This window comes from Armigeres subalbatus, chromosome 3 (assembly GCF_024139115.2).
Source record: "Armigeres subalbatus isolate Guangzhou_Male chromosome 3, GZ_Asu_2, whole genome shotgun sequence".
NCBI lineage: Eukaryota > Metazoa > Arthropoda > Insecta > Diptera > Culicidae > Armigeres > Armigeres subalbatus.
In genome coordinates, this window is record NC_085141.1 from 427,964,124 (window position 1) to 427,990,775 (window position 26,652).

General features: G+C 37.7%; 1 protein-coding gene across 8 annotated transcripts; it reads left to right on the forward strand.

The window, feature by feature from the left end:
• Nucleotides 1–522: 522 nt before the first annotated feature.
• Nucleotides 523–23,253, forward strand: LOC134227481 (uncharacterized). 8 transcript variants are annotated; one of them, XM_062709004.1, is made up of 8 exons: nucleotides 523–668; nucleotides 1,783–2,601; nucleotides 16,450–16,779; nucleotides 16,845–17,147; nucleotides 17,443–17,844; nucleotides 17,904–18,001; nucleotides 20,868–20,906; nucleotides 21,112–23,253. In XM_062709004.1, exons 2-8 carry the CDS (start codon nucleotides 2,508–2,510, stop codon nucleotides 23,047–23,049), a joined length of 3,204 nt encoding a protein of 1,067 aa, XP_062564988.1. In that variant the 5' UTR covers nucleotides 523–668; nucleotides 1,783–2,507; the 3' UTR covers nucleotides 23,050–23,253. The 8 variants fall into 8 exon arrangements, with proteins under 8 accessions (XP_062564988.1, XP_062564991.1, XP_062564994.1 ...); XM_062709007.1 differs by having other exon boundaries at nucleotides 534–668; nucleotides 1,848–2,601; XM_062709010.1 differs by having other exon boundaries at nucleotides 640–658; nucleotides 1,848–2,601.
• Nucleotides 23,254–26,652: the final 3,399 nt, after the last annotated feature.

Sequence of the window (26,652 nt, forward strand, 5' to 3'; positions counted from 1 at the left end):
TCCATGCTGCATGAGGTCGCACAAATGCGCAAGACTCTACATGACTTTACGATGGTTCGCATACATTTCTGGCCCAATCAGCTGTTGAATCTCGTGAAATATCGTAACGAGTGCTTTTTAATTGCATTTCTTCTAATTTAACACTCGAAATATAATGTGAAAATATTTGTTACAAAGAATACAAAACTCAAACTAAGTTTATTTTTATTTTTTTCCCAAATAAAAACAATACTTCTCAATATAGGATCTGAATCGAACATAACCACAATCTTCAATGTTTGGCTCCGGCACAATAGAAAAGTTTGGCTTCAGTTTGACAACCAAATCGATTCTATTCGCATCACCCAGGTAAAACTGTGTTTTCACATATGCAATATGCCGTGTTGTGATTTGGGCCATAAAAGAGCATGCGGAGACGTACACTCAGACGTTCATTTTGTTCGACTCTCGCTGCAGAGTATCACCGTCCACATGTCTGCGGTTCGTTTTCTGACCCGGGTCTGATAACACATGATGCGACTATGGTGAAATCAGTATGGATCCATCGGATTTTCAGAGTGGTTCGAAGAAGATTTACTCTGATGTAATCAGAATTTACCTCTATTGGCAGTGGTCAAAGTTTATATGAATTCCAAAGTGTGTTTTACGGAAGAGACTTGTAAGCAGTGGTAATTATTTGACCGACCTTATAAATTGTGTCCTACAACGAAGTGCCAAAGGATATTCAGCTCCATTGGATATATTACATATTTCAAAGGGCTATTAGTCTATTGTCAAGTCATCCAATTACCTATATATCTCACAATGTTATTCTCATACTACAATAATTATTCGGAGAGGAATGAGTGGAAGACTAACACTACACAATGGTTCAAATCGCAAAGTTCTTGACAAAAATAGACTTACATCAAATGGATTTTTTTTAATACAAAAAGATCTGATCTGTAGAAACCCAAAAACACCTCCTGTTGGAATTACTCACATCCTCAAAAATTTCTTCGATTGGCGAATCTAACAGCATGAAATATTCAAGTTGCGTTCTAAACATAATTAGATAAACAAATGATAATAAAATTTATATTAATACACACGCAAAATGCGACGAACTTATCTGTTATGAGATAAGTCACATATCGATTTTTACCGTAATTCTCGATTCCGACCATTGTGCAATGCAAGTGAGAAAAATAGGGAGAGCGAGAGTGGAAAAAAACGGAAAAACAACCAGCAAAGAAAGATTGGATACTGAAATAGTACTTTAGTATCGAACATGCAAAGCAGGAGGATATTGTCGATGCTATTGCTAAGACCAATCCGTCGTAGCCATCAGGCAGAGGAAGGTGTTGTATAATCGGTTTTCGGTGATGGTGTGGTGTGCTCCCAGAGGATAGAAGGAACAGTGTCCAGTGCCCCCGATGCGTGTATCGATTTTCCACCAAACGACCGGTCGTCTGCATTGTCAGACCGGAACTTCGAAAGTATTGAATTTGTAAATGAACGTTCGTACAAGTAGCTGAAGTAATTTGTTTTGTATTAATCATCTATCACCGCGTACCCTTCACCTCTTGCATATACAGAGCTCGTAATTCTAATCTCTGTGTTCAATCAATATTATCAAAAGTATAACGCTAAATAAAACACAAGTAGTGTAGATAGCCGACTCGCGATTGTGTCATATAGCTGCAAGGCTTCAAAACTGGAGCATCTCAGCTATTGATTATCATATAACCGTCTAAGCAATCGGAGATTATTCTGGTAATGATTCCTCCTTCCTCAACGAAGCTAGTCATAAAGTGAGAACGAGAAAGTAGGAAAGGTTCAATTGCATTTCCCGAGTTACATAACAGCTGATTGAGGCACAGCAGAAAATAACATTAAAACCATCCTGCGACCGTATCGGAAGTGGCCAGTAGGGGCTCACAAGAAGCAGAATACCAACGCGATTTAGGCCCATCGAAAAAAATTTAGTGCTCTAGACAAAAACTAGGATTGTAGTATGTGCGGACAAATTTCACAGCAAAAGTGATACTGAAGGTAATTTTTTGGCAAAGTACTAAACCATGTGAAGTGACGAGTGGTTTTTCGAAAAGCGTGGTGGCAAAAAGAATCACGAGGCACGTGAGTTTCATACAGACATACGCGCGACCACGGTAGCGGTGGCGACAACGATTATGCAACGACGGCATAGACGGGAATGAAGCTTCTTTAAATAAGGAAATATTTGAGGATCGGGCTCGGTTAATTGTCCGTGTGTGTGCGAGCATTAGGGAAAATGAGTTGTTCAGACTAACTGGCAGATCAGAATTGTGTTTTCGTTGGTCGCACCCTTGAAGCGATTTTTCTGTTCAGAGTGAATTTCTTGCTCGGCTTGGGCAGGTTTAAGTTCAATCGCAGGCAACACGCTGAGGAAAAGAATTATCATCGGAAAGACTGGCAGAGCATCGAGTTCATTGCATAGTCGGTGATCCAGTTGTGCCAACGGAAACCGGTACAGTTATCACCACCCAATGGCGAAAGGAGCTAAGAAAAAAACGAAATGGGTGTCCCTTTCGCTAGCCAGTGCCACCACCACTGATGTTCCAACAGCCGAACAGAATGCCGGTAAGTAAACACGGGAACATTTAAATATAAACCCCGGCTCTTCTCCAAATCTCTAAACTAAGTCGTATTTCGTTGAGCGAACGTCAATCAAACCGTGATGCATGCTATCCAAAAGAAGCACATGTAAGATAGGCGCTTACTAAGCTTGTACACGATATACTTTGGACAGCCACTTATCGTAACACCGTCAGGGTTGTTACGACTACGCGGATCTCGCGATTTTCGCGTATTTACATAACGATTTTAGGGCTTCGCGTGGATTTGGCGCGGATTTAGTTTAAGGTGAAAATTTAACAAATAAAATTCTAGATCTAACGACTTTTTTTTAAATTAGTTTTATGTCTATCTAGATGAGCTTTATTTTCGTTAGCAATTGTTCTTGAAAACAAATTTAACGTTTGTAGTTAAATAATCACTTTATTTTTCGGATATTAACAAGCTTTGTTTGAATACCATCATTACACTCTTTAACATTGATTAAACAAATGTTATGAGGAGAGGGGCGCAACCTGTAGTCATTTTTTAACCATTCTGAAACATGACGCATACAAAATATGTCTGTTTAAGGAAATAAACACCCAGTTTTTAAGAAAATTATTTTGAGCTTTTTAGTGGAATGTCTTCACTTGTCATAAGACGAGTTAATACAATCCCATTGAATTCCACCACTTAATTGTATCTTGACAGAAACGTATTTCGACCTCAAAACTAAGGCCGTCTTCAGTGTCTCGTACTTGACTCGACCCATTTTTTATCCCGGCAACTTCGTCGTAATTCCGAGATATTTGTCAGTTTTTGTTTGATTATTCCTTTTACGATGAGCATGATATATCATTTTTCGAAACTTTTTTCTTTTTCTAGCATTCATCTATAACAAATAAGAGTTATAGGACAATAGAAAACCCAAAAATTATTTTTGATTTCATGCAGATGCCTCATTTTCATAATTGTCGTTCCAACATTAAAATGTGATTTTTAAAAGGCGTTTCTAAAAAAAACGCAATAATTTCAGGAGCATTTTTTGCGAAACTAATGTTAAAAATGTTTTGGAGGAATTTCTTTAAAATGTTTGGAAACTGGAATGGAAACTTAAAAATGTTTTGGAGGAATTTCCACAGAAATTCTTGGAGCGCTGACCAAAAGAATTACTATAAAAAACGCAAGAAAGCCGCCTTGAATGAACGAAAGAATTTCCGAAAGATTATCCACAAGAACTCACCAAAGAATGTGTGCAGATATTTCCAAAACGATTTCCACAGGAATTCAAGGAGGAAATTTCTAATGTACTTCCGGAAGAATTTTTGCAGAGATTTCTAGAGAAATTCACGTTGCGATTTTCTACGAAGTTTATGTAGCGATGAATTTCTGTAAAAAATCCTGAAAAACTGCGCCTTGAATTTAACGAAAGATTTTCCGGAAGTTTTTCCGCAGGAAGTCACCAATCAATTTCTGTAAGAATTTCCAAAGCGCATGAATTAATTAGAGGTTTCCACATGTACTCTCTGAAAAAATCCCGCAGGTTGTATTTAAAGAATTTACTTAAATTTATGAAAAATGGATTTCCGTATAAATTCTTTTGCAAAAATACCCGGAGAAATTTCCACAGATGTTCTCGGAAAAAAAAATTCCAGAATTTCCAAGAGTAGTTGGATTTTTGCAAACACATCCAGGATAATTTCCGCGAGAATTCCCGGAGGATTCACCGCAGGAATCTCTGAGATGAATCTGCGCACATATAATGAATTTCTGCAGGAATTTTCGCAAATATTCTCGGAGATTTGAGCTGAAATTTTAGTAAAAAACGACACAGGAATTTCTGCCGAATAATTGCGGATAAATTGGCGCTAAAAATGTCAATTGTCGAAATTTACTGCATGAGCTCGTAGAGAAACTTATCACAAGAATTAAAGGAGGACTTTCCGCACAAATTCCGAACTAATGTTCGCTGTAGTTTACGCAAATTATTCTACAAAACTCCCGAAAAAATTTCTGCTGAAATTTTCGAAAATAATCCTCTGAAATTTTCGAATAAATTTACGCGTCAAACTCAGGATTCTAAGTTGCTAATCAACGAAGCTTGAGCAACTACTTTGGATTGTGTATTATATATTACTAGTTGACCCGGCAGACGTTGTCCTGCATAGTAGGCGAGAATGTGCATTCCGAACTGCTCATGCAAAGTTCGCATAGGAATCACAATTTTAGTTTTTCACGATTTGCTTAACTTTACTCGCAATTTTCGCATTAGGAAATATCATATAAACCCGTCGGAAACTATAACGAATGTTTCTGCTGAAGAAATGAAAACAATCCATCCAGCCGTTTTCGAGTTATGCGGATACGAACACAGACCATTTCATTTTTATATATAAGATTATTTGTTTCTTGATGCGAATTCAAATAATTGTTGTACAGAAGTTTTGTTTTGTAATTTTTGCGAAAAGAGGTGAGCCAGCCCAGGGCTGAAAACCTCTAAAATAAAGACAAAACAAAAAACCCAGATTAATCCACCTACAGTGAGATTTTGACCCTTCCTTAGTTATGGAAATATTTTTAGACTCCAGTTATTAAAACGAGATAAAACTACTCAACTTCCCACGGCGATTAAACGTATAAAGTGACAAATTAATTTCCTAGGCGGATTCCATGGGTTGAGTGACAAAAAAACGAAAGATAACGCACTCTACGTCTTGCTGCCTATCTATCAGGCGCTCATCGGTTTGAACCAGGCAGTACTAGGCGGGTTTTATGGGCGAACGCTCCACCACAGACCAGGTGTTCGCCATTCGCCAAGTACTGCAGAAATGTCGCGAATACAACGTGCCCACACATCATCTATTCATCGACTTCAAAGCCGCATATGATACAATCGATCGAGACCAGCTATGGCAGCTAATGCACGAACACGGATTTCCGGATAAACTGACACGGTTGATCAAAGCGACGATGGATCGGGTGATGTGCGTAGTTCAAGTTTCAGGGGCATTCTCGAGTCCATGATAGGAAGAGGTTCAAGAGAAGACAATGTGAGCCACCCACCGCGAGTTTGCATCGGTGGTGACGAAATCGAGGTGGTAGAAGAATTTGTGTACTTGGGCTCACTGGTGACTGCCGAAAATGATACCAGCAGAGAAATTCGGAGACGGATAGTGGCTGGAAATCGTACGTACTTTGGACTCCGCAAGACGCTCCGATCGAATAGAGTTCGCCGCCGTACCAAACTGGCAATCTACAAAACGCTCATTAGACCGGTAATCCTCTACGGACACGAGACCTGGACGATGCTCGTGGAGAACCAACGCGCACTTGGAGTTTTCGAAAGGAAAGTGCTGCGTACCATCTACGGTGGGGTGCAGATGACGGACGGTACGTGGAGGAGGCGAATGAACCACGAGTTGCATGAGCTGCTGGGAGAACCATCCATCGTTCACACCGCGAAAATCGGACGACTGCGGTGGGCCGGGCACGTAGCCAGAATGTCGGACAGTAACCCGGTGAAAATGGTTCTCGAAAACGATCCGACGGGCACAAGAAGGCGGTGGATCGATCAGGTGGAAGATGACTTGCGGACCCTCCGTAGACTGCGTGGTTGGCGACGTGTAGCCATGGACCGAGCCGAATAGAGAAGACTCTTATATACCGCACAGGTCACTTCGGCCTTAGTCTGAATAAATAATAAATAATCGTCGGTTTGAATAGCTATTGTAGTAACATGGCTAGTAACTATCGTAACGATGGTAGCATATATGTAATCGTAATTTCCATAACCGCGATATTAATTGATCCAGAACTAACTAAATCAGTCGTTGATCTGAACGAATCTCAATAGCGTTCAATAATAACATATATTTCACCTTTATGATGCCTAATTTTGTAATACTAATCTTGTTTAATACCTTAAAAATTAGTGAGATTTATATTTATACATACGCACACATACATGCATATAAGTGGACTACGTTGTGTTGTTTTTTTCTATTGGTTTCTATTGGTTGGTTGTGAACTGAACTTCTAATTTATTGCCTACGAGAGGCAGCGTGCCTGTATTGCGAACACTGTAAGGACATTCATTTCAGAGTTTTCAAACAATATACAATATACCTGGAAATCAGGGATTTTTCCCCACCTGGTCAAATCATGGAATTATCAGTGAATTCCTGACACAAACAGGTAAATTCCAAATATAAAAAAATCCGAACATATTCCAAAGCAACACGCCTGCATCTGAGATATAAGCAGCAACGTCTAGAGCAGACTATGCAAGAAATTATTATTTTTTTTTGTATCCTTATTAAGGAGACTTTCAGCCCGAGGCTGGCTCGTCTCCAATAGCAAGAAATTAGTAGAAAAGTATATTTTAGTCCTTTTATTTTTTTATATCACGAACATCTTTGCTAGAACTTGCTACTTTTGTTATCCGTATGACCCATTTACTCACCTTCGCATGCTCGTCGATGGATCCAGGTCTGATCATCTCACACAACGATCTAGCAAAGAAACTTATGGATAAATGTTTGTCCATACTTACTCACTTCATTTTTCCTTATGGGTCCTGTTAGTACACCCTGCGTCATGCAAAGGACTGGGTTGAATTACCGAAAGCATCTCTTACTTTTAACAATAATTCATAAATTTTTCTCGAACAGTCACCAATACATCATGATTGAAATTCCACAACTTTGAATAAATCTAGACCAACATTTGAAAAGGGCGTAACAGCCAAAATTTATTCTTTCTGATTCTCCGTCTACATATATAGCTATGTATGTAGACGAGGAATCCGAAGGAATAAATTTTGGCTGTTACGCCCTATTCAAATGTTGGTCTAGAAATGATTCACAACTTATCAAATCAAAACAACTAATGAAATAATCCACAACTTTGAATAAATGTACCAATCGAATCATACAATTGAAAATGTTTTTAACATTTATGGATCGTTGTTTCGATCTATGCATGGGCAAAAACACGTTTTGCCATTTTCTAAGGAATTCCTGGAAAAAATTCCAAAGCAATTCCTGAAGAAATCTAAGAATTTATTCAGGAAGTAAGTTAGAGAATGCTTCGTAAATTCTTTTGAGAATTCCTTTGAAAATGCTTCAGGAATGTATTTTTCAAAAGAATATCTGGAGGATCTTCCGAAGGAATTTCAGGTTAAGTGTTCAAAGATCCTTTCGAAGGTCTTTTTTTGCAAAGAAGTGTCAATAGGGATTATTAGAGTAATTTTTAAAATTATTCCTGGAGAAATTTCCCAGAAGAACTCTTCGTTTTTGAAGAACTTTTCAAAGGGATTCAAAAATAAATTTCTGATTAAATTGCTGAAGAGGTTCTCGATGAAATTAGGCAAGGAATTTCTATGAAAATTCTAAAGGAATTTCAGAAGGTTCAAAGAAATTTCGGGAAGAGTTGCGGAACAATTCCTTAAGGTGTTTTCAAAAATTTGCCTAGATGAATTTCCGAAAGAATTTCTGAATCATTTTCCGAAGGTATTTCCAGTAGCATTAGTACTAGAACGCTAGTGGCGCTGTATCCAATTGAATTATCTCGCCAATATGCTTAAATATGTTTAGCTTAGCCGTCTGTCGTCCATCGTGTTGTAGTGCATGTTTGGTTTCATCACCAACATCGGTTTGACACTTATAGCACCGGTACTTTGGCTGCTATAGGTCCAAGTAAGTCACGCTAACATAAGGCGACATTAGCAATCTTATACTTTTGCATAACTATATCTCTGAACGAATTTCTGAAGAATTTCGAAAAGAAATTACCGAAAGAATTCTCAAATAAATTGCCGAAGAAATTCTCGCTGAAGTTTCAAAAGAATTACTGAAGAAATCCCCAAAATATTTTACGAAACTATTACCAAACGATTTTCTCAAGAAATTTTTGAAGGAGGTCCTAAAGGAATTTCAGAAGGAATTTTCAAAGAAATTCGTAAAAAAATTGCCAAAAAAACTCAAGAAGAATTTTTGAAGGAATCTCCGGAACATTTCCTTGAGGTGTTTTCTAAAGTTTTTGTTAAGCCATTTCCAAGGGCGGAAATTTCGATGGAAATCGAATGAAATTCTGAGAAATTTTTGATGGAATGTCTGGAGAAATTTCTGGATGAACTTGCGAAGAAATTACTGGAGGTATTGCTTTTTGCATTGAAACTTTTCGTTTAGTCGTTTCGTCGTTGGAAGCAATGACATTTGTCTTTAGCGACTGCTTCCCCGATAGACCTTTTGTACATGCTTTCCACTCATACATAAATAATACTGTCAAAACTTGCATTTGACAATAAAAAATTTAGCTAAAAGCTCTATTTTATGACATCGGTGCACTCACACAAACAATCGACATTGATTGTCAAAAATCAGGGTTACCAACTTGATAACTTTATCCTTGTCGCCGAGTCTGGCGCTGAGTGCTCAGTGCGGAAAACCAAAGGTTGGAATAAAATTTTAGGATTTAGGCGCAATATTTCCCAAAGATTTTTTTTAATTCACGAGACAAAATGTATGGAAAGAAATTCCCAAAAAATTTAAAGAAAAATTCAGAATAATTCCTAGAGCTTTTTCCAAATAATTACTAGAAAACCATGAACCTTTTTTAATATTTCGCAATCAACTGCCTGAAAACGTTTTAACTGATTAATCGCTTAACTAATTCACGCTTCCAATATAGTACTTACGGCTTACGACTAATTATCAATGAATCGGTTACGCCAAAATTACTCAACCGGGTGCTTGCATCGATGTGCATACGAAGTCCTTCCGACGAGTTCCTTAGAAGCTTCTTATGTTTAGCAGGATAATCAGTTTGAAGACACAACTGTGTCGAAGTCGAGTCGAGTCAAGTACGAGACATTGAAGACGACCACACAGTTGTAGTCGAAATACATATCTGCAAAGATATCGAAAATAATTGGTGGAATTAAATGGAGAGTACTTTCAGAGAGACGGTTCAGTTTGAAGAATTAAATCGTAATGTATACGAGTAGGGTATCCAGAAGAAAAATACTGTGTTTGTTCCTAGTCTATTGTTTGGTCTAACAAACTGTTTGTTGTGGATTTTTCTGGGAAACACATAAATTTAAAATTATTGACAATGGCAAATAGTAATCTTTGTGTCGAAACATCGGACAAATATCCTTCAAGATTGCGCAGACGTTCTTCAAAACGAAATGTAATTTTTTCCAACTTAAAAACCAAAATTGAAATAACTCGTATTAAGGCTGATTTCCATAAAATTTTCAGAGATGAAGCGTCATCATACAGTTAAACCTCCATGAGTCGATATTGAAGGAACCATCGACTCATGGAAATATCGAGATAAGGAATAGCAAATCTTTTGAAAGCTGTTTGAAGAGACCATCAGAGTAACCGAGATTTGTTTTCATATGGCATAATTTGCTTCGATATCGAGTCATAGAACATCGACCCATGGAGGTTTAACTGTATATATATCTTTTTTGATTTATGATTTATTTGACCATGGTGTCAATCCGGTCGGATTTATTGAAGGTAAAAAACGGGCCATTTTTGGTTCAATCAAAGGTAATTGCCTATTTCCGGGGATTAAACCACCCGACTTGGACGTTAATTTACAATGTTATGAAAACTCATATGTGAATATGTACGTTATGTGGAAGATATTGATTTGGAAAATGTGTTGGAGGTAACCACTTTCCCTTCGATGGGACTCGAACCCATGACCCTACAGTACGCTAGACTGGTGCTTTAACCAACTAAGCTACGAAGGACCTCCGTCGGCCTTCGCAACCTAGAGGCTACTGAACGAGCTCAAGATTCCCAAATTGGACGCATAGTCAAATCACTCGCAATCCATTTCTCAAGCCAATACTTCCACATGTGTATAGTACACGTCCACATTAGAGGAGCGTGAGTATATTTGTAAAAAACCAGAATTTTAATGCAAACGTGCTCAATCATTCTTAACCAGTATCAGAAGTCAGTTTTGATACAATTGATACCAGAACATGGTTCCGGAAGTTTTGAGAACCTAGCTCCCTCAGGGAAGTGGACAAATTTCGATTAATTCCGAAGCCCGACATATCAAACTTCATGGTTTTGAAAGACAAGCTTTATAGATACATTTTTTAGAGTTTTTGATAAATTGATCTTGTCCGGAAATATTCACAGGATCGTATTTCCCCCAGGAAAGTGGACAAATTTCGATTAGCTTGATTTTGAAAGGCAAGCGCAACCGATCAATTTTTAAGAGTTTTTGGACTCATTGGCTATGTCTGGTAATATTCCCAGGATTCTGGATCCCTCAGGCAAGTGGACGAGTTTCGATTAGCTCCGAAACCCATCTTGCGATGAATCAAACTTCATGATATTAAGTGATAAGCTCAATGGATGAATTTTTGGACACATTATTCACGTCCGAAAGTGTTCACGGGAACCATGTTCTCCCAGGGAAGTGGACAAATTTCCATTAGTTCCGAAACCTATCTTGCTACGAATCAAACTTCATGCTTTTTAAGGTCTTTTAAGAACGTTTACCCAGTGACGGGACATGTCATTTCGATGCCAAGGGACTTTTTTCAAAAGTTATTCACAATTGTGTTTTTAACATAAACATGTAGCCCTTAAGGATTCTAAAACTTTGTCTAATAGGTCATGACAATCATGTCATGACATTCCGTGACATTGTTTGCTATTAAAAATTGGTTAGATCGGACTATGGGATCAGAAGTTATGGCCAAAATACTATTTGTTATGCCCAAAACACGCTAAAAAATACTCATTCCTATTGATGGACTAATCAGTGTTACTAAATTTCGTTCTCATGCCTAACACTCTCAACAACTCATCTGTCATGCTTATCTTGCAAAACTATGAATTTTTATATGTCACAAGATAGATTTCGGGGTCTATCAATATTTCTAGACCAACATTTGAAAAGGGCGTAACAGCCAAATTTTATTCCTTCTGATTCTTTATCAGCATACATAGCCATATATGTGGACGAAGAATCAGAAGGAATAAATTTTGGCTGTTACGCCCTTTTCAAATGTTGGTCTAGATTTGTCCACTTTTCTGAGAGAACCAGACTCCAGGCAACATTCCCGGATGTGATCAATGTTTCCTAACTCTCAAAAGTTCACCAGTTGATCTAGACCTTCATAATTGTGAAGCTTGACGCTTGCCAAGATGGGTTTTGCAGGAAATCCGTATTCGTCTACTTTCCTGAGAAAACCAGGTTCCCGGGAACACTTCCGGATCACTTACATTGTGGCCAAATTATCTGTGGTTCTTGTCTTTCAAAATCGAGAAATTTGATTAGTCGCAAAATAAGTTACGGTGCTGAACAAAATTTGTCCACTTGCCCGAGGGATTCAGGATCTCGGGAACACTTTCGGACTTAGCCAATGTGTCCAAAAACTCTTGAAAATTCATCTGTTGCGCTTGTTTTTCAAAATCATGATGTTTGATATGTCGCAAGATGGGTATCGGAACTAACCGATATTTGTCCACATTACTAAGGGAACTACGATCCCGTCCACACTTCCGGATGTGCTTAAAATTCATCTATTAATCTAGTCTGTCAAAATCATGAAATTCGATATTTCGCAGGATGGGTTTCAGAACTAATCGAAATTTGTTCACTTCCCTGAGACAATGTGTCCCAAAACTCTCGAAAAATCATCTAATATTGAGCTTGTGTAACTTACTGGGGGCCAGGGCCGTGTTACACCCAGCACTGGTGAGACCCCCTTAAACAAGCCTCAGGGTCGGCTCTACGCTCGTGACACTCCGCGGTAGGAAAACACTCGAAGTTGTCTCATGTCTTTTATTTTCGGTTACCGGTACATTTTATTTCCCTCTTTGACGTCCTACTTCTTTCTTCCTTCTAGCGTCCGTCCTCAAACACCGGACGACGCTTCTCACCTCCTTACTTCTACCTTCTACCTTCTACCTTTCTCTTCCTTACTTCCTCATTTCTCTTTCTTCTTCGTTCTTCGGGACCCCGCCGACTATCTGCGATTCGCTATCCGTTCAGCTTTATCACCAGCTTCTTCTTCGGCGGTCTGCAGCCTCTCGTGGACCTTCTGTATGTACCATGCGCTCCTCGAGTATGGTAACGGAAAAACCTGGGTCTTGGCGCACTAGGTCGACACACACCACTAAAGTAGGTATAGGGTTGGGTAACGGCTTTCCCAGAATGGCGAGGTCCTGGATGTCCAGTCTTTCGCACTAACTCCTTTTCACTTTCTCTTCTACAAACTTCTTCAATTTTCCAATTTCTTCAACTTTCCAACTTCTATTACTTTTCTCTGCTTACTCAATAACTTTTCTGTCTCTCAAATCAACCTTTCACCAGGCTAATGATTTGTCGTTCTTGTGACCGTTGACCCCAAGCCTCTGGCCGTTGACCCGTTGTCGCCCATGAATTCCGCCACATGCTGACCACCCAGTTCGCCACCCCCATGGCCGCCCATTCGATGTCTTTCTCGGCGTCCCTGGTGGTGAGTAGCGGTATCACTGTCGTCCTTTCATGGGGTAGTGTAGTGTTGGCTGCGTTCGTACACCGAGGCAAATTTCCGTATACCTATTATGTGTGAAACTACATAGATTTTTGCAATTTGCCTTCGTAAATAAATACTATGTTTAGAAACATATATAATATCAAATCTTTGTCAAATAAAAGCTATGTTCAAAAGTACATGAAGTTTATTAGCGCTGACAAATAAAATTTATGTGTGAGGTTAATGAAATTTATTTCCCATTAAACAAATAAAATTTATGTTTGAAATCATAAAACTTATGCAAAGGTAATCAATAATGTTAATATATTTATTTGGAATAAAAAAGTACACCTCAAATGTTTTCATGACGGAGAATTTATTAATTCAAAATTATAGATTTGATTGTAGTTTTAGCTCCGCGCATCATAAATCCTTAACCGGAATGGATTATGGATGAAATTCCGTAGGCCGGCAGACCACGACCAGCTGCGTGATGGAAACCAGTATAAACTATCAGGAATAATCAGCTCTACACTACATCCGTAACCATTTTCGTGCGTGTGCCCTAGCCATCAAGATTTTCTTTCCCTTTTGCCATAATAAACCACACTTCCGGGAAGGAATTCCCCGTTTAAATTGTTGGTTCGGATGGCCGATTCTGATTTTCAGAGCAGCAGCGTTTTATCATCTCCTCCATGTTTCTTCTTAAGTTTCCATGCCTTCTTAAGTTTGGCGGTTTCCAGTTCTTCATGAACTGGAACCGGCGTATAACTTGAGAGTTTTTCATCCAGGTTCCTCGAGGAAAATTACTGCAGAAATTTAACAGAAAGCTTTAATCAGCTAGGAATTAATGTAAAAAATATATGAATAATTACCTTGTGAAAAATGCTTTTGTTGCGGATGATGGTTCGAACAGGTTTGGTACGAACAGGATGATTGTACGAACAGAGTGGAGTAAGCCATTCAAAGGTAAAGAATATATGTGAACCTATATAAATCTCAACTATGAGAAATTATTAATATTGTTTATATGTTCACATACATGAATAAAATGTTTCCCACAAATATGTGTTATTACCTACTCTATAATTGGTATAGGGTGTGGCATGATCATTATAACCTCGAACATAAAAATGAGTTCCCTCTACCTTATAAAAAGTATTGTTGGATTCGGAATAAATTTTAGCATTGCATTTTTATTAGAGTAGGGTTTGTGGGAGCAGGGACATTTTACACTTAACAACCACGAATATTTTCCTTTTTTGCAATTTAATCGAATACAAAACGCGTAAAATCTCACCAATCTTGGACAACACACTAGCACTTGTTATACTTGTGTATCAAAACCATGAAGTTTGACATGCCGCAATATGGTTTTCGGAACTAACCGGAATTTGTTCACTTACTATATCTCACCGAACAGAAAAGCAATGAAATTTAAAGTTCGTGAGTTTGTAGTGGCAATGGGGCCAGGGGCTTGACAACCCCTCTCTCATCCACTGCAAGTGGTGGGGCATGTCTAGAAATCTAGGATGGGGTGCAGTTTTACCGGTTTCACAGAGCGCTTTGTTAAATTTACATAAGAAAAACTGCATATATCCGCAAGTAGACTCTACTATAAAGCGAACATGTGCCAATTAGCGTGCATTAGATCAAGTCCTGGTTTTGGGTGGGACTCTAAACAGACATGACACGACGGCCCCCTACGAGGTTTGCGCAGCCTATAAAAGCCGAACTGTCGTAATACATGCCGTTAGAGATGAATCATTTACATTACAGGTTCGTTGACACCTCGGAACGGTACACGCCATTAAAATTATTGGATTTCATGACAGATGAGTTGTTTTTATGCTTTGACTCAATTCAACGAGCAGTTTTAAGCGGGGATTTCTCTCTGCGCATTATTTCCGCCTGGACAATCCAAATTTTTCTAATTCTCGTAATATATACCGGAGGACATTAAACAAATATTGATATTTTTATGACAAAATAATAAGATTTTCTCAAAGATTTCCCGAAGAGACCCACACAAATTTCTCGGGGAAGCATAAGAACAAAAGAAACAAATTGCGACGACCATTCACGCCTCCGCAGTAAGTCTGGCACAGTGTGAATAGTCTACCTTGGTGGTTGGGTGCCATTGATGGGGTGTTCACGAGGATAAACTGTAACATCCGGCTGCTAAGGCAGAACAATGCTAAGTCGGTGAGTTTCCATGCTCGAGTGCTGCATAGAGAATGCCGGTGGTCTCGGCCTCGGAAGTAGAGTATGTAATAGAATGCAGTATGCCCACTTTAACTAGAGGATCAGTAAGTCTCGCACAGTATGGGAAGTGTGGGGCCATAGAAACAAAAAAGTTATCGAATTGTATTGGACACCCCGGTATTTGCCTTCAGGTGAGAAAACCTTTGTCAATCTTCTTTTCTGGGAATTGGTTTAAAAATCTCGCTAGAGTTCAAAAAAGCAAAAAAAAAAGAAAACAAAGAAAAATTGGTATGTTAATGAACAATTCCACAGAAAATTTAACGATGATTAAATGATATGGCTGCGATATGTGCTGTAGTACATTAACATTTATTATGGCGCCCACAAAACCTCCCATTGCAGGCATCTCTGATTGCAGGCGTATGTTTTTCATGACAATCAATGAATTCCAAAGTACCTACAAAACCCAAAGAAGTGCCGATTGAGTATATCACCAAGAAATTAAGTACCAAAACTATTAGGACTCTTAAACTTCACGTATCTTTATTGTGGGGACCTCAAAAAATGCATTTTCGGTCAAAACTTTCAAACCATGTAAGACATCGCTGATGCATCGATACATGAGACCTCGATACCATTGAATAAAAACCGAAAAAAGATCTCTAATTATTTCGACGCGGTAATTCAATAGATAGTCTAGATTTTATCGTGAACAGCCTGACAAATCACATGCTAGCGTCTAACATGCAGTAGCTGCTCCGTTATCCAAAGCGATAATGCTGGAGGAAAAGGAATAAGAGCTAAACTGGCACCTTCTACCTAACTGATACCCCGGCCATACTTGCTTAGCTAAGCGTCAAGTTCTCAATTTTGTTGATTTTTCCCATCATATTTGGTCTGGGTCTTGCAATTTGAAACCATTCACGACTCATTTATAATCACTATGTCATGCGTTGGACACATTTTCCCTTTTCCTCTTTATGCACTTCGTTCGTGGTGAACCAATTTGGAGGATGAGCTATTTTTCTACAGCGACTACAATGCTGGTTTACAAAGATATATCAAACATTATTATTGAATTTTCTCTTTCATATTATAATCGAATAATGTTAATACAATGCGCATTAAAAGTTATTTCAACAATATTTTTTTAAATTCTTCCACAGCATCCAAATCAAACCGATGGAACAACCAAATTGCACGCGATGATGAAAATGCGGTGAATGCAGATAAATTATCGTATTCACAGAATGATATCTCTAATGCTTCTTCCGTTGAGCGGAAATCATCTTGGAACAGCAGCCAAAATTATTCTAATGGAAATCGATCCCATCCTTCGAGAAATTATTCGGATCATTTTAAAAGTCATTACAGTAGGAGTTATTACCACAATGATAGTAGGAGGTCCCATCACAGTGGTTATAATGATAGGAATAGATTCAATAACGTTAACGAAACTAAAAGCGAACAAAATGGTACTGTGATCATTAACGAAGGTTTGTGAATTGCTTGAAGGCCTTTCCAAGGACACATTTAACTAATATATTTCTGTATACCCTAGAAGAATACACGAAAATCACTACTCCACGACAAGATGTTTTGTTCAAGAAAGGCTACCTATCGAGGCCCAGAAAGCACACAATGACATCAACGAACGCGAGTGAGACTGAATTTGCGGTGGGAGGCAGTTCCACGAATGACGCGACCGATGGCAGCGATGTAGCCACCGGCAGTGGAACCGTGTCCACCGCCGAATCCATCACGTCCGATTCAACGTATCTCACCGATGGCCATCTGCTGGATTATCCTGCGCCGTTGCCGTACTTTGGGTACATTGATCAGAGTGGAGTTATAGTAATGAATGGTAAGTGCTTCGTTTGGAGAGTGGGCAAACAGTAGAAAATAATGACGAAAGATGCTTGGCAACCTGTATTGATAATATAATTAAAAGGGCCCTGAAAATTTTAAAAAAATGTGGAGGTATTGATGCTTTAGCCTTCCATTTTTTTTTAGATATGTGTAGATTGTTCAATATAGAGTTTATGTTAATTGTTGTAGAATATTCAATTATTGCTTATTATAATTTGGCAAATTATTGTTAGCTCAACCGAACAATCCAATAAATTACGCTATATTACAATTTGTTGTCTATCTTGTAGGCTTTGCCGTTGATAATAGTGGATACTCGTACATGAACGGTGGTCAGACATACATTTACCCTCCTAACTACCACTGCCAGTCTTCGTTCGACGAGGGTGGTCAAGTTGAGCTTACTGATGCGGCGGAACCAATAGCATCGGATGGCGATCAGCATCAACCAGCAGACGATAGCGTTTCGGAGATCGAAAATGCTGCCAATGTGCTGGACGCTAGGCTAAACAGCATTTCCGAAGAAACCGTCGATGGGCTGGTGAACGAAAACGATAGTGCGGAGTTTAATCAACAAGTTCCACAACAGGCGATGCTTTCATCATTCGAAAACTGCTACGATTATGCTCAATATTATAATCCTTTCTTCTATCCCGGCTGTGTTGTTGCACCGTTTCCAATGGTGGCGAATGGTATGGATGTTTTGGTTAGCTTGAGGTTCGACAGTTAAAAAGTTGTGCTATTGTTTCAGAAATGTACTGTGATCAGTTCGATGGCGTGAGTGAGGAAGAACAAGCCAGGCAACAGAGCTTCAGGAAGCGGAAGAAACGTTACAGAAACTGGGATGAGGTAAGTCGGTTGATATCCTAGTGGAGAACGATGAAGCATTTTTGAAAATTATATGAAATTTCTGCGACAAGATGTGTCGTTCTTCATCTGAGCTATCCCATTTTATCAGAGCATTCGTTATGGGACTTACACATAAGGCTGAAAAGGTAATAATCCTACATAAGGCTAAAATAACAAAAGGCTGAAACATCGCGAGAAACAGATTTTAATGGAAGAATACACTTTGACGTAAATTTTAGAAGAATTTTTATTTTTTCCGTGGAGGTAGCATAGAAAGAAACAAGACATTATTTATTGTTCTTGGTTCTTGCATTTGGTTTACAATTCTTGCCAAGATTAATTCTATAGTTTTTGTTATTTATTATTCTTTCTCTCTTCTTCCTTCTTTTATCCGTCTTCCTTTTTCCTTCTTTCTTCTTTCTTCATACTTCCTTGTTTCTTTTATTTTTATGGTTATCCCTTTTTTTCCCTTATCCTTCGTTTCTTTATCTTTCATCTTCTTCCATGTTTCTTCTTCCTTCTTCTTTTTTCTTTCCTTCTATTTTCATTCAGCTTCCTTCCTTATTTTTCCTTCTTTCTTTTTCCTTCCTTTTTCCTTTTTTCGTCTGACTTCTTCTTTCTTCCATCTTCCTTCTTTTGTCTTCCTTTTACTTTCTATCTATCGTCTTTCTTGTTCTCCTTCTTTCTTTTTTTATTCTTCTTTTTTCCTTCTTCCTTCTAAATCTGTAGATTAAAAAAAAAACAAAAATAAAGCTTTAAAAATTCTTCTCTCTATATTTTTCCATCTTCCTTCCCTTTTCCTTCTTTTTTCTTCCTTCTTCCTTCATTCAACCTTCTTTTTTCTTTATTTCTTCTTCCTTCTTTCTTCTTACCTCTTCCTTCTTGCTTCTTCCTCCTTGTTTCTCGATCCGTCATCCTTATGTTTTGCTGTTTTCTTTTTCCTTCTTTCCTCTCTTGTTCTGTTTTCCTTCTTCTTTATTCTTTCTTACTTCTTCCTTTTATTTTTTCGTTCATCCTTGTTCATTCTTCGTTCTTCCTTATTCGTTCTTCCATCTTTTTTCTTTCTTCTTCTATTTTCCAACTACCCTCTGCAATCTTTCTTTTTTCTTTCGTCTTTCAACTACCCTCTCCAATCTTTCTTCTTTCTTCCTTGTCTCTTCTTTCTTCCTTATTCCTTTTTCCAACTTTCTTCTGTTTCTTTCTTTCTTCTTCCTTGTTTCTTCTTTCCTCTTCCTTTTTCTTTCTTCTTTTTCTTCCATATTCCATGTTCTTATTATTTTCTTCCTTGTTCCTATTATTTTCTTTCTTCTTCATTATTTCTTTCTTGGTCTTTTATTCTATATTCTTTATAATTTATTCTAAATCTATCAAAGAACAAAGACTTTGTTTTTATTTTTTGTTATTTCAATTCCTTATAATATTTGAATCATTTGTTTGAGAAACTGCATAAGTCCATTTTACATATAGATAGTAGAATCTATAGATGAGCGAAAGCATGGCTGAGTCGATTTTTTTGCCCGTGCACACGCGCATATGACGTCACTGCCCTTAACGTTTCCATTGAAATCGTGACGTCATGCTCGTTTGGAGACACGTTTGACAGTTCGTTTGGAGACAGAGGATTTATCTTCGCTCATCTATATATTCCACTATCTATAATTTTACACAATTTCGAGAAAACAACAAAAAACTGTTTTTGGACAAATTGGCACCGAACCTTTCGATTTCTTCGATACAGATCAATAGTTTTTGGCAAAACTCAACATCCTGAGGCACTTCCAGTGCAAAAACTGTAAACAGTACTCCATAATTGCTCTTCAAAGTGCGTGGACTTATGTAGTTTCTCAAACAAACGAAAAAAATTTCATACATATTTTCTTCGTATTTTTTGCCAGAAAACGTGTTTTTGGAAGAGGATTCAGAATATATGAAAATCTCATTTTGGCCAAAAATGTTACATATGCAGTTTCTCAAACAAACGGTTCATTTATTATTTATTTTTGTTTCTCCATTCATTATTCACTATTCATCCACTCAACTTGTCATTGAGTCCGATTTCAGCCTTCTGATACTTTACAGCCTTTTGATGTTTTCAGCCTTGTGAGAAGTTCAGCCTTTCGAGATTTCAGTAGCCTCATGATATACGAATGCAAATATGGGAATTGGCTTAGAAACCTCACAGTTAACTGTGGAAGTGCTTAGAGAACACTAAGTTGCTAGGCGATAATGTCTCAGTGGGGGATGTAAGGCCAATAAGAAGAAGAAGAAGCAGATCCTTGACTTAAGATTAAGATTGCGTTGCGGAGCTTATAGAATTCGGAAAAAAAATCAGGGCAAAAAAATCCGAAGAGAAATCTTCTATTTAGTGAAAACTTTCAAGAATGAATAGTATAAGTGTGAATATACATATAAATTCTAGCCAATAAAATATTTGATTCGAAATCTAACAAAGAAATTCATAAAAAATCACCGGAGACGAGCCAGCCTACGGCTGAAAGTCTCCTTAATAGAGACAATAAAATAATCAAAAGACGCTCTTGACACAATCTTTTTTCAAATCTCCAAAGCAAATCCTGGATTTTTTTAATACCTCATAATTGAAAACATGAGCATGAGCATTCAGCAGACCGTTCATTTCTTAGTTGCCACTAAGTGATTGACTAGAACTGGTGAAATTAGAAAGATAACCAAATGTATGGGCTTGGGTACACTAAAGTGGTGGAATTAAATAGGATAGTAAACTATGTAAAGCCTAAGTTATAAGTTTGACTGTTTTGTGTGTGAGTCAGTGTATTGTTATAACGAATTGCAAAATCTGTAGAATACATTAAACCATTCATATAATAAGATTGATTTCGTTTTTCAGTACCCATCGAACTTTTACCCGGATGGAACATTCGACACGGTATGCTACTTAAGGGGCTGTTAACAAATTATGCTACGCAAAGTTGGATATTTTTACACCCCCCCCCCACATTTTCGTATAGATGATTTAGTTCATATGTATGAAACGTCTTCCCTCTCTTACAGCGTAATTTGTAAATTGTTATCAGGCCTTAAAATATCTTACTTGAATCTATCTAATTTCTAAATGAATTCTCGTTTAACAGATGTACCAGTACCCGAATTTCTCATGCATCCCGGAGAAGGAAATATCTAATCCCACTGAAGTGCCTGTTGACGCTATTATTCCTGAACTTAACGATAGAACGGTTCCCACTCTACCACCAATCAACGAAACAGTTGATAACAATCTAAATACCATAGAATCTACCCGTAGTGAGCTTCCTACTAGTCGAGCAGAACAGTGTACCTCGCCAACGCGTCAACCTAAATTAACTAATGTGCAGAAGGCCGATGATCAATCTCACCCGAGTATCGTTTCTAGTAAGTCTCGATCTCATACCCAGAAAACACGTAAGAAGGATCTTATTGAGCTGACTCGTGCCTTCGCCGAGCAAAATATAGACCTCACAAGGCCTGCTAGTTTGTACCCAACCGCAGAAGTTCAAAGAAGAGAGTCTAGTGAGTGGCGAACGGTTCGCAATGGCAAAGAAATAACAATCGACGATGATAGAGAACGAAGTTCGGTTAGGGCGAAGAATGACATCAAGAAAATCAACGATGCTTCGGAGCCAGTTTTAAAAGATAAACTATTCTTCGATGATTGTAAGCCAGACCAAATGGTGCAGATGGAATCTTCTGGAAGCATCAAACAAGGTCGAAAAGAAACTAATGCGAAGAAAGGTAAAAAGACTGCCAAAGGAAAGGGGAAGAAGCAGAAGAAGTCAGGAGCTTTACACCAACAAACAGGTTTTGTGGTAATTGAACCAGAATTTCCCGTTGTCCGTGAACGATCGGTTGATAAAAACGATTTCCCTCCATCGACGGACGTAGAAGAAGAAGAGATGCTAATTAGTGACAATGAAGATCCTGAATTGAACAAAGAACAACATGATGTCGACAATGTTATTAGTGACAATGAAGATCTTGAAGAATTGAACAAAGAACATGATGTCGACAATGTTGTTGAGCATGAAGAAGTACAAATCCAAATCTTGCACGAAGAAGAATCAGTAAGTGCGGTGTTGATCACTGATGAAGTTGTCGAGGATGATGACGATGAATGTCTCGAAGGGGATCTTCTTGATATTCAGCTGTCCGATTTATTAATTGAAACATGTGATAGGGAAGGCATTAACTGTGAAGCTGAGAAAGAAACCGAAGATGATGTTAGTTCCAAAGTCAATGAGATAGAAAATATTAATATTTCAGAAGAACTGACTGTACAAAATCCAACAGATGATATAGAGGAAAACGTTGATAATGAACAGCTTGAGGTGCCTTCACATTCGGAAGAGTTACGCGAAATTGAGAATGTTGCAACCATATCTAACGAAACATACGCAAAAGAAGATGAATCAATAGAAATTGAAGTGGAAGCGAACTGTAGTCTTCCCATTTATCACACAGAGTTATCTCCCACAAACGAGATGGATAAGTACGAGTTAGATGTAAGCGAAGAAGAGCAGAAGTGCAAGCATTTTTCTAATGAGGAATACTCTGAAGATTTTGACTCTGGTGTTCAAAGTCCGGCAGCGTTCACGACATCCAGTTGCAACAGTAAGGAGCGCAAATGGTCATCCAGTTCAGTAGGCAGCCAGGATATTCATTTAACAGATGCAGTTACGAAGTGGCTCTCTGAAACGTTGAGTAATAAACGGTTGGAAGAAATGTTTGTTCTACCGGAAGACCCGCTCTTGCTGCATAGGATTCATCAGTTCAATATGCTGAGCTTTGACGATTCCCTCGTACTGTCCTCGGACACGTACAGCAGCAGCAGTGGCGATGAAGTTGATGAATACGTGGACAGTGACTACATGAGCGATGCACAGACCAAGAACCGCCGAGATCTCAACGGTTATCTCGCCGGTCAACAAAAGACAGAAATCAAGAAAGACCAGCTTCTTAAGCAGACTGCAAATGGTCACCGCCACAATGGAGGTGACCATTCTAATCATAAGCAAAAACGCTGTATTATTATGTAACGCCTTATGCAACATAATCATTTCACATGGATGAAAAACGCGCAAAATATAACAAAAATATGCATGCACACTACTTAAAGATTAAAAAAAGCTAAACATACTTCATAAACCGGCTGAATTTCCAATTTTCTGTTTGTATCGTTTTGTTTCGCATTATTTAAAGTTAATGAACTAAATTGAAATTAAAAATTACGATATATGTAATTGTGTAGTTATTCACAATTCGAAATTCCTTCTGGGCTTTTTCTACGAGTAGCTCCACGTAAGAATTGTTGATATAGTATCGATTTTTAAGTGTTTTTCTATCTGTTCTGCCTTCAAAACTGCTTAACCCTGAGAAAATGCCCAACCCTACCAAAAACTATCCAAGAAATAATAAAAAAAATCCAGTAGAATCTATCTAGCGGTGCGGTAATGGCAAATGTTTCGTGTATTATAAAATGTAATAAGAACAACACATGGAAGAGGTCAATATAGCAATAGGAAGATAGATTCGAAATGAGTAAATGAGTAAAAAATAATGTATATGAGAAAACCCAGATTAATCCACCTAGCAGTTATGACGCCTTTCTAGTGCGTTATACATAAAATATATTGAAAAAATCACATTAGAAACGTCAAAAAAGCTCTTTAGGGGAATAGATCACATTTTTTCGATAATTTTGCATGTTTTGCATTGTCATTATCCTCGAAAAAAAAAATCGTTTTTGATTTTTTAAGGGGGGACCCTTGGAAAAAAACAATGATTTTTTAATAATTCCGAAATGCAAAGTCCGATTGGGCCAATTTTCAATAGCAAATAATGCATTCCTTGTCGAATGCAACTGTAAATTACGAGTAAATTGGATAAAGCTAAGTTTCAAATAGTGTGTCTACAAAATTTGTATACATACATACATACTCACACATACATACACACATACAGACATCACCTCAGTTCGTTGAGCTGAGTTGATCGGTATATAACAATATGGGTCTCCGGGCCTTCTATCAAAAGTTCTTTTTGGAGCAATCATATAGTTTTTCGGTACAACTTCGTTGTACGAGAAAGGCAAAAACTTTCATAGAGGGAGTAGCGGTTGAAAAAAACTGAAAAATTCCTTACGTAATTAGTAAACGGCCCCTGAAAAACCCAGATGCATGTACCTAACAAATAATCTTGTTCATCATGAATGTAATAAAGCTTTTAAGAAAAGCACTTCAGGAAAGTATGGGACGATTAGATTTGATTTGTTTATCGTTAATCGTTGCTCACAGATATGCAGATCTACTTGATGGTTTTGAACTTCTGACTCTGCTTCATATCCAAGCCCATTTCTCTGGAGCCAGGGATAGTTAGTAATTTGGCCCTTATTTCTGAGACTGAAACACTTTTTGATATGTGGTGTATGGCAGACTTTTAGCGCATGTAACTCTGTAACTTAGTGGAATTCAAACAACGAACTGTTATGCTGCCCATAAATACATAATAGATCTTTGTAGATAATAAAGAACATTTAGAAATTTTGCATCATAAATAAGTTATTGACAAATTACTAAAAGCATATCCAAATTGAATTACTAAATAAACATAACCATCATAGACATGACCTTGGTTTGGACCTAGGGGTAACGGCTCAATCCTTGGCTCATTATGCTACGGTTGAGCACAGTTATCCTTATAAATCTTCATGTATTGCATTTCCAACCAGAATTATTCCACCAGCCGGCTTGCTTACATTTGGTTTTGACGCCAAATAGCAAAAAACGACGTTGAATGTCCGCAATATCTCATTTAAACCAGCAAAAGTCTCGAGAGAAATGGACAAAATGTTGGCATCCTTGTTCCTATCAGGTGGATAATTTCTCAGCCCACTTGGGATGAGTGATTGTTGATTTCGAACATACGAAAGATAAAGATGGATTGCTGTTTAAAGTACCAGTCATTTTGCTTGCGTTGAATAAAGGCAGCATGCAAACAAATAGAGAATCTTTTTGAGCGTGAATTCTAATTGGTTGCATGTAAAATACTACCACACTGATTGTGAGAGTGCGTTTTAGATTCCCCCAATAGCACGCTTACCAAGGACATGCTATCGAAAATCCTATTATATGAATCATTTATTTCCCAAATATTTACCATATTTGCAAGTGAAGAAGTTTAGAAAAATGAAAACTGTATTAAAAACTCCAATTGCAAAAAGGCTACTTGTTCTAGCCCTCATGTTGTGCCTTCAAACAAATTGCATACGTTGATTATTGGCTGCCGCATAATTTTGAGATTTACTGCTAGTTGAAACCATGGCAGTGCAGTTGTGTTGCTCTCGCTATCGCGATACTCTCAAAGAAACTTTTTTCCGAAACGTAAACAATGCTTTAGGTGGAGATGATGCATAACGCACTACTGAAGAACGCCAATTGTAAAACTTATTCTAGGCAATTCCTTGCTTTGTACTGTACATAAACAGTTATAACTGTGCCAACTACCTGATATTATTATGCAATTATTCATAAATACAATAATTGGATGCTTGTTTTTAACTATGCCTGCATTGAAGTTTCATGATTGGTACGTGCGTTCGATTCCACTCCTCTCTATATCGATCAGCTGTTGCGAATCCTCTCAAAACTCTCACGTGTTTCAACTTCCCGAGTTAAAAGAATACTTTTTCGGTATCATTTTACAGATCAAAATACTTTTTGCAATCAATAATAGATCTAAATTATGATGAAGGTATTTGTCAAGTAATTTGACTTGAAATTACCTATTCACATGAAATGACGTTGAAAGTTTATCTAATGAAACATACGATCCATTGTATCTTTCTATTATGGATTGTAGGATTGGTGCGAAAGATGATGAAATTAAATATTCATACACTAATTGAATCATTAATTTGCGAAATTATGAAGAAAATGGTGTATCGAACCACGAAAGGTTAATGCTTGAATCGCTTACGGGAGATACGTATGAAATGCGCCGGTTGGGTAAAATGCGCCACCACGTTTTCTTGGTTATTAACCCAAATTTTGTCTCAAAATCGTGACCGGCTGAAGCCAAAAACATTTGCAAGTTGTTACACAAAAAAAACTGTCAAAATCTCTGTGTTTAAATTTTTAAAAATAAAATGTTTTTTGGCTCTTTTCGATGCAATTTCGGTGTTTACGTCATCAATGCTTTTTCTTCACATACAAAAAGTATTGTCTCCTTTTTTATTAGTCTAAAATATTGACTACCTTAAAGTATAAGACTGACACTATTCTTTTGCAAAAGAGTGTGACTATTTCAGTGAAAAATGTTGAAATATTTTGATTATCATTTTTGGGTGGCGCATATTGCCCAGCGTCGTTCATTTTAAATGAAAATGCAGCATTTTGGAATAAAATCATTTTCTTGTATTATTGTTGTTTTTTCTTAAAAATTGTTGAACCATATAATGACTGAAATGCTAGATTATTGATAAACACTTCGAAATTACACTATTTCGGATGAAATCACCATTAAATTAAGAGATTAGCTTAGAGGGGCGCATATTGACCGCATCTCCCCTACTAACGTAGTGCTACAAATCGAAAGCGCATGCCACCATTTGGCTACGGGTGCCCCCAGTATTGTCCAAAAAA

Bases quoted from the DNA above. Each gene is read 5' to 3' on its own strand.
- LOC134227481 (XM_062709004.1), top strand. From the start codon at position 2,508: ATGGCGAAAGGAGCTAAGAAAAAAACGAAATGGGTGTCCCTTTCGCTA. The intron at 2,602-16,449 runs GTAAGTAAACAC...ATTCTTCCACAG, and splicing joins AACAGCCGAACAGAATGCCG to CATCCAAATCAAACCGATGG. The intron at 17,148-17,442 runs GTAAGTGCTTCG...TCTATCTTGTAG, and splicing joins TGGAGTTATAGTAATGAATG to GCTTTGCCGTTGATAATAGT.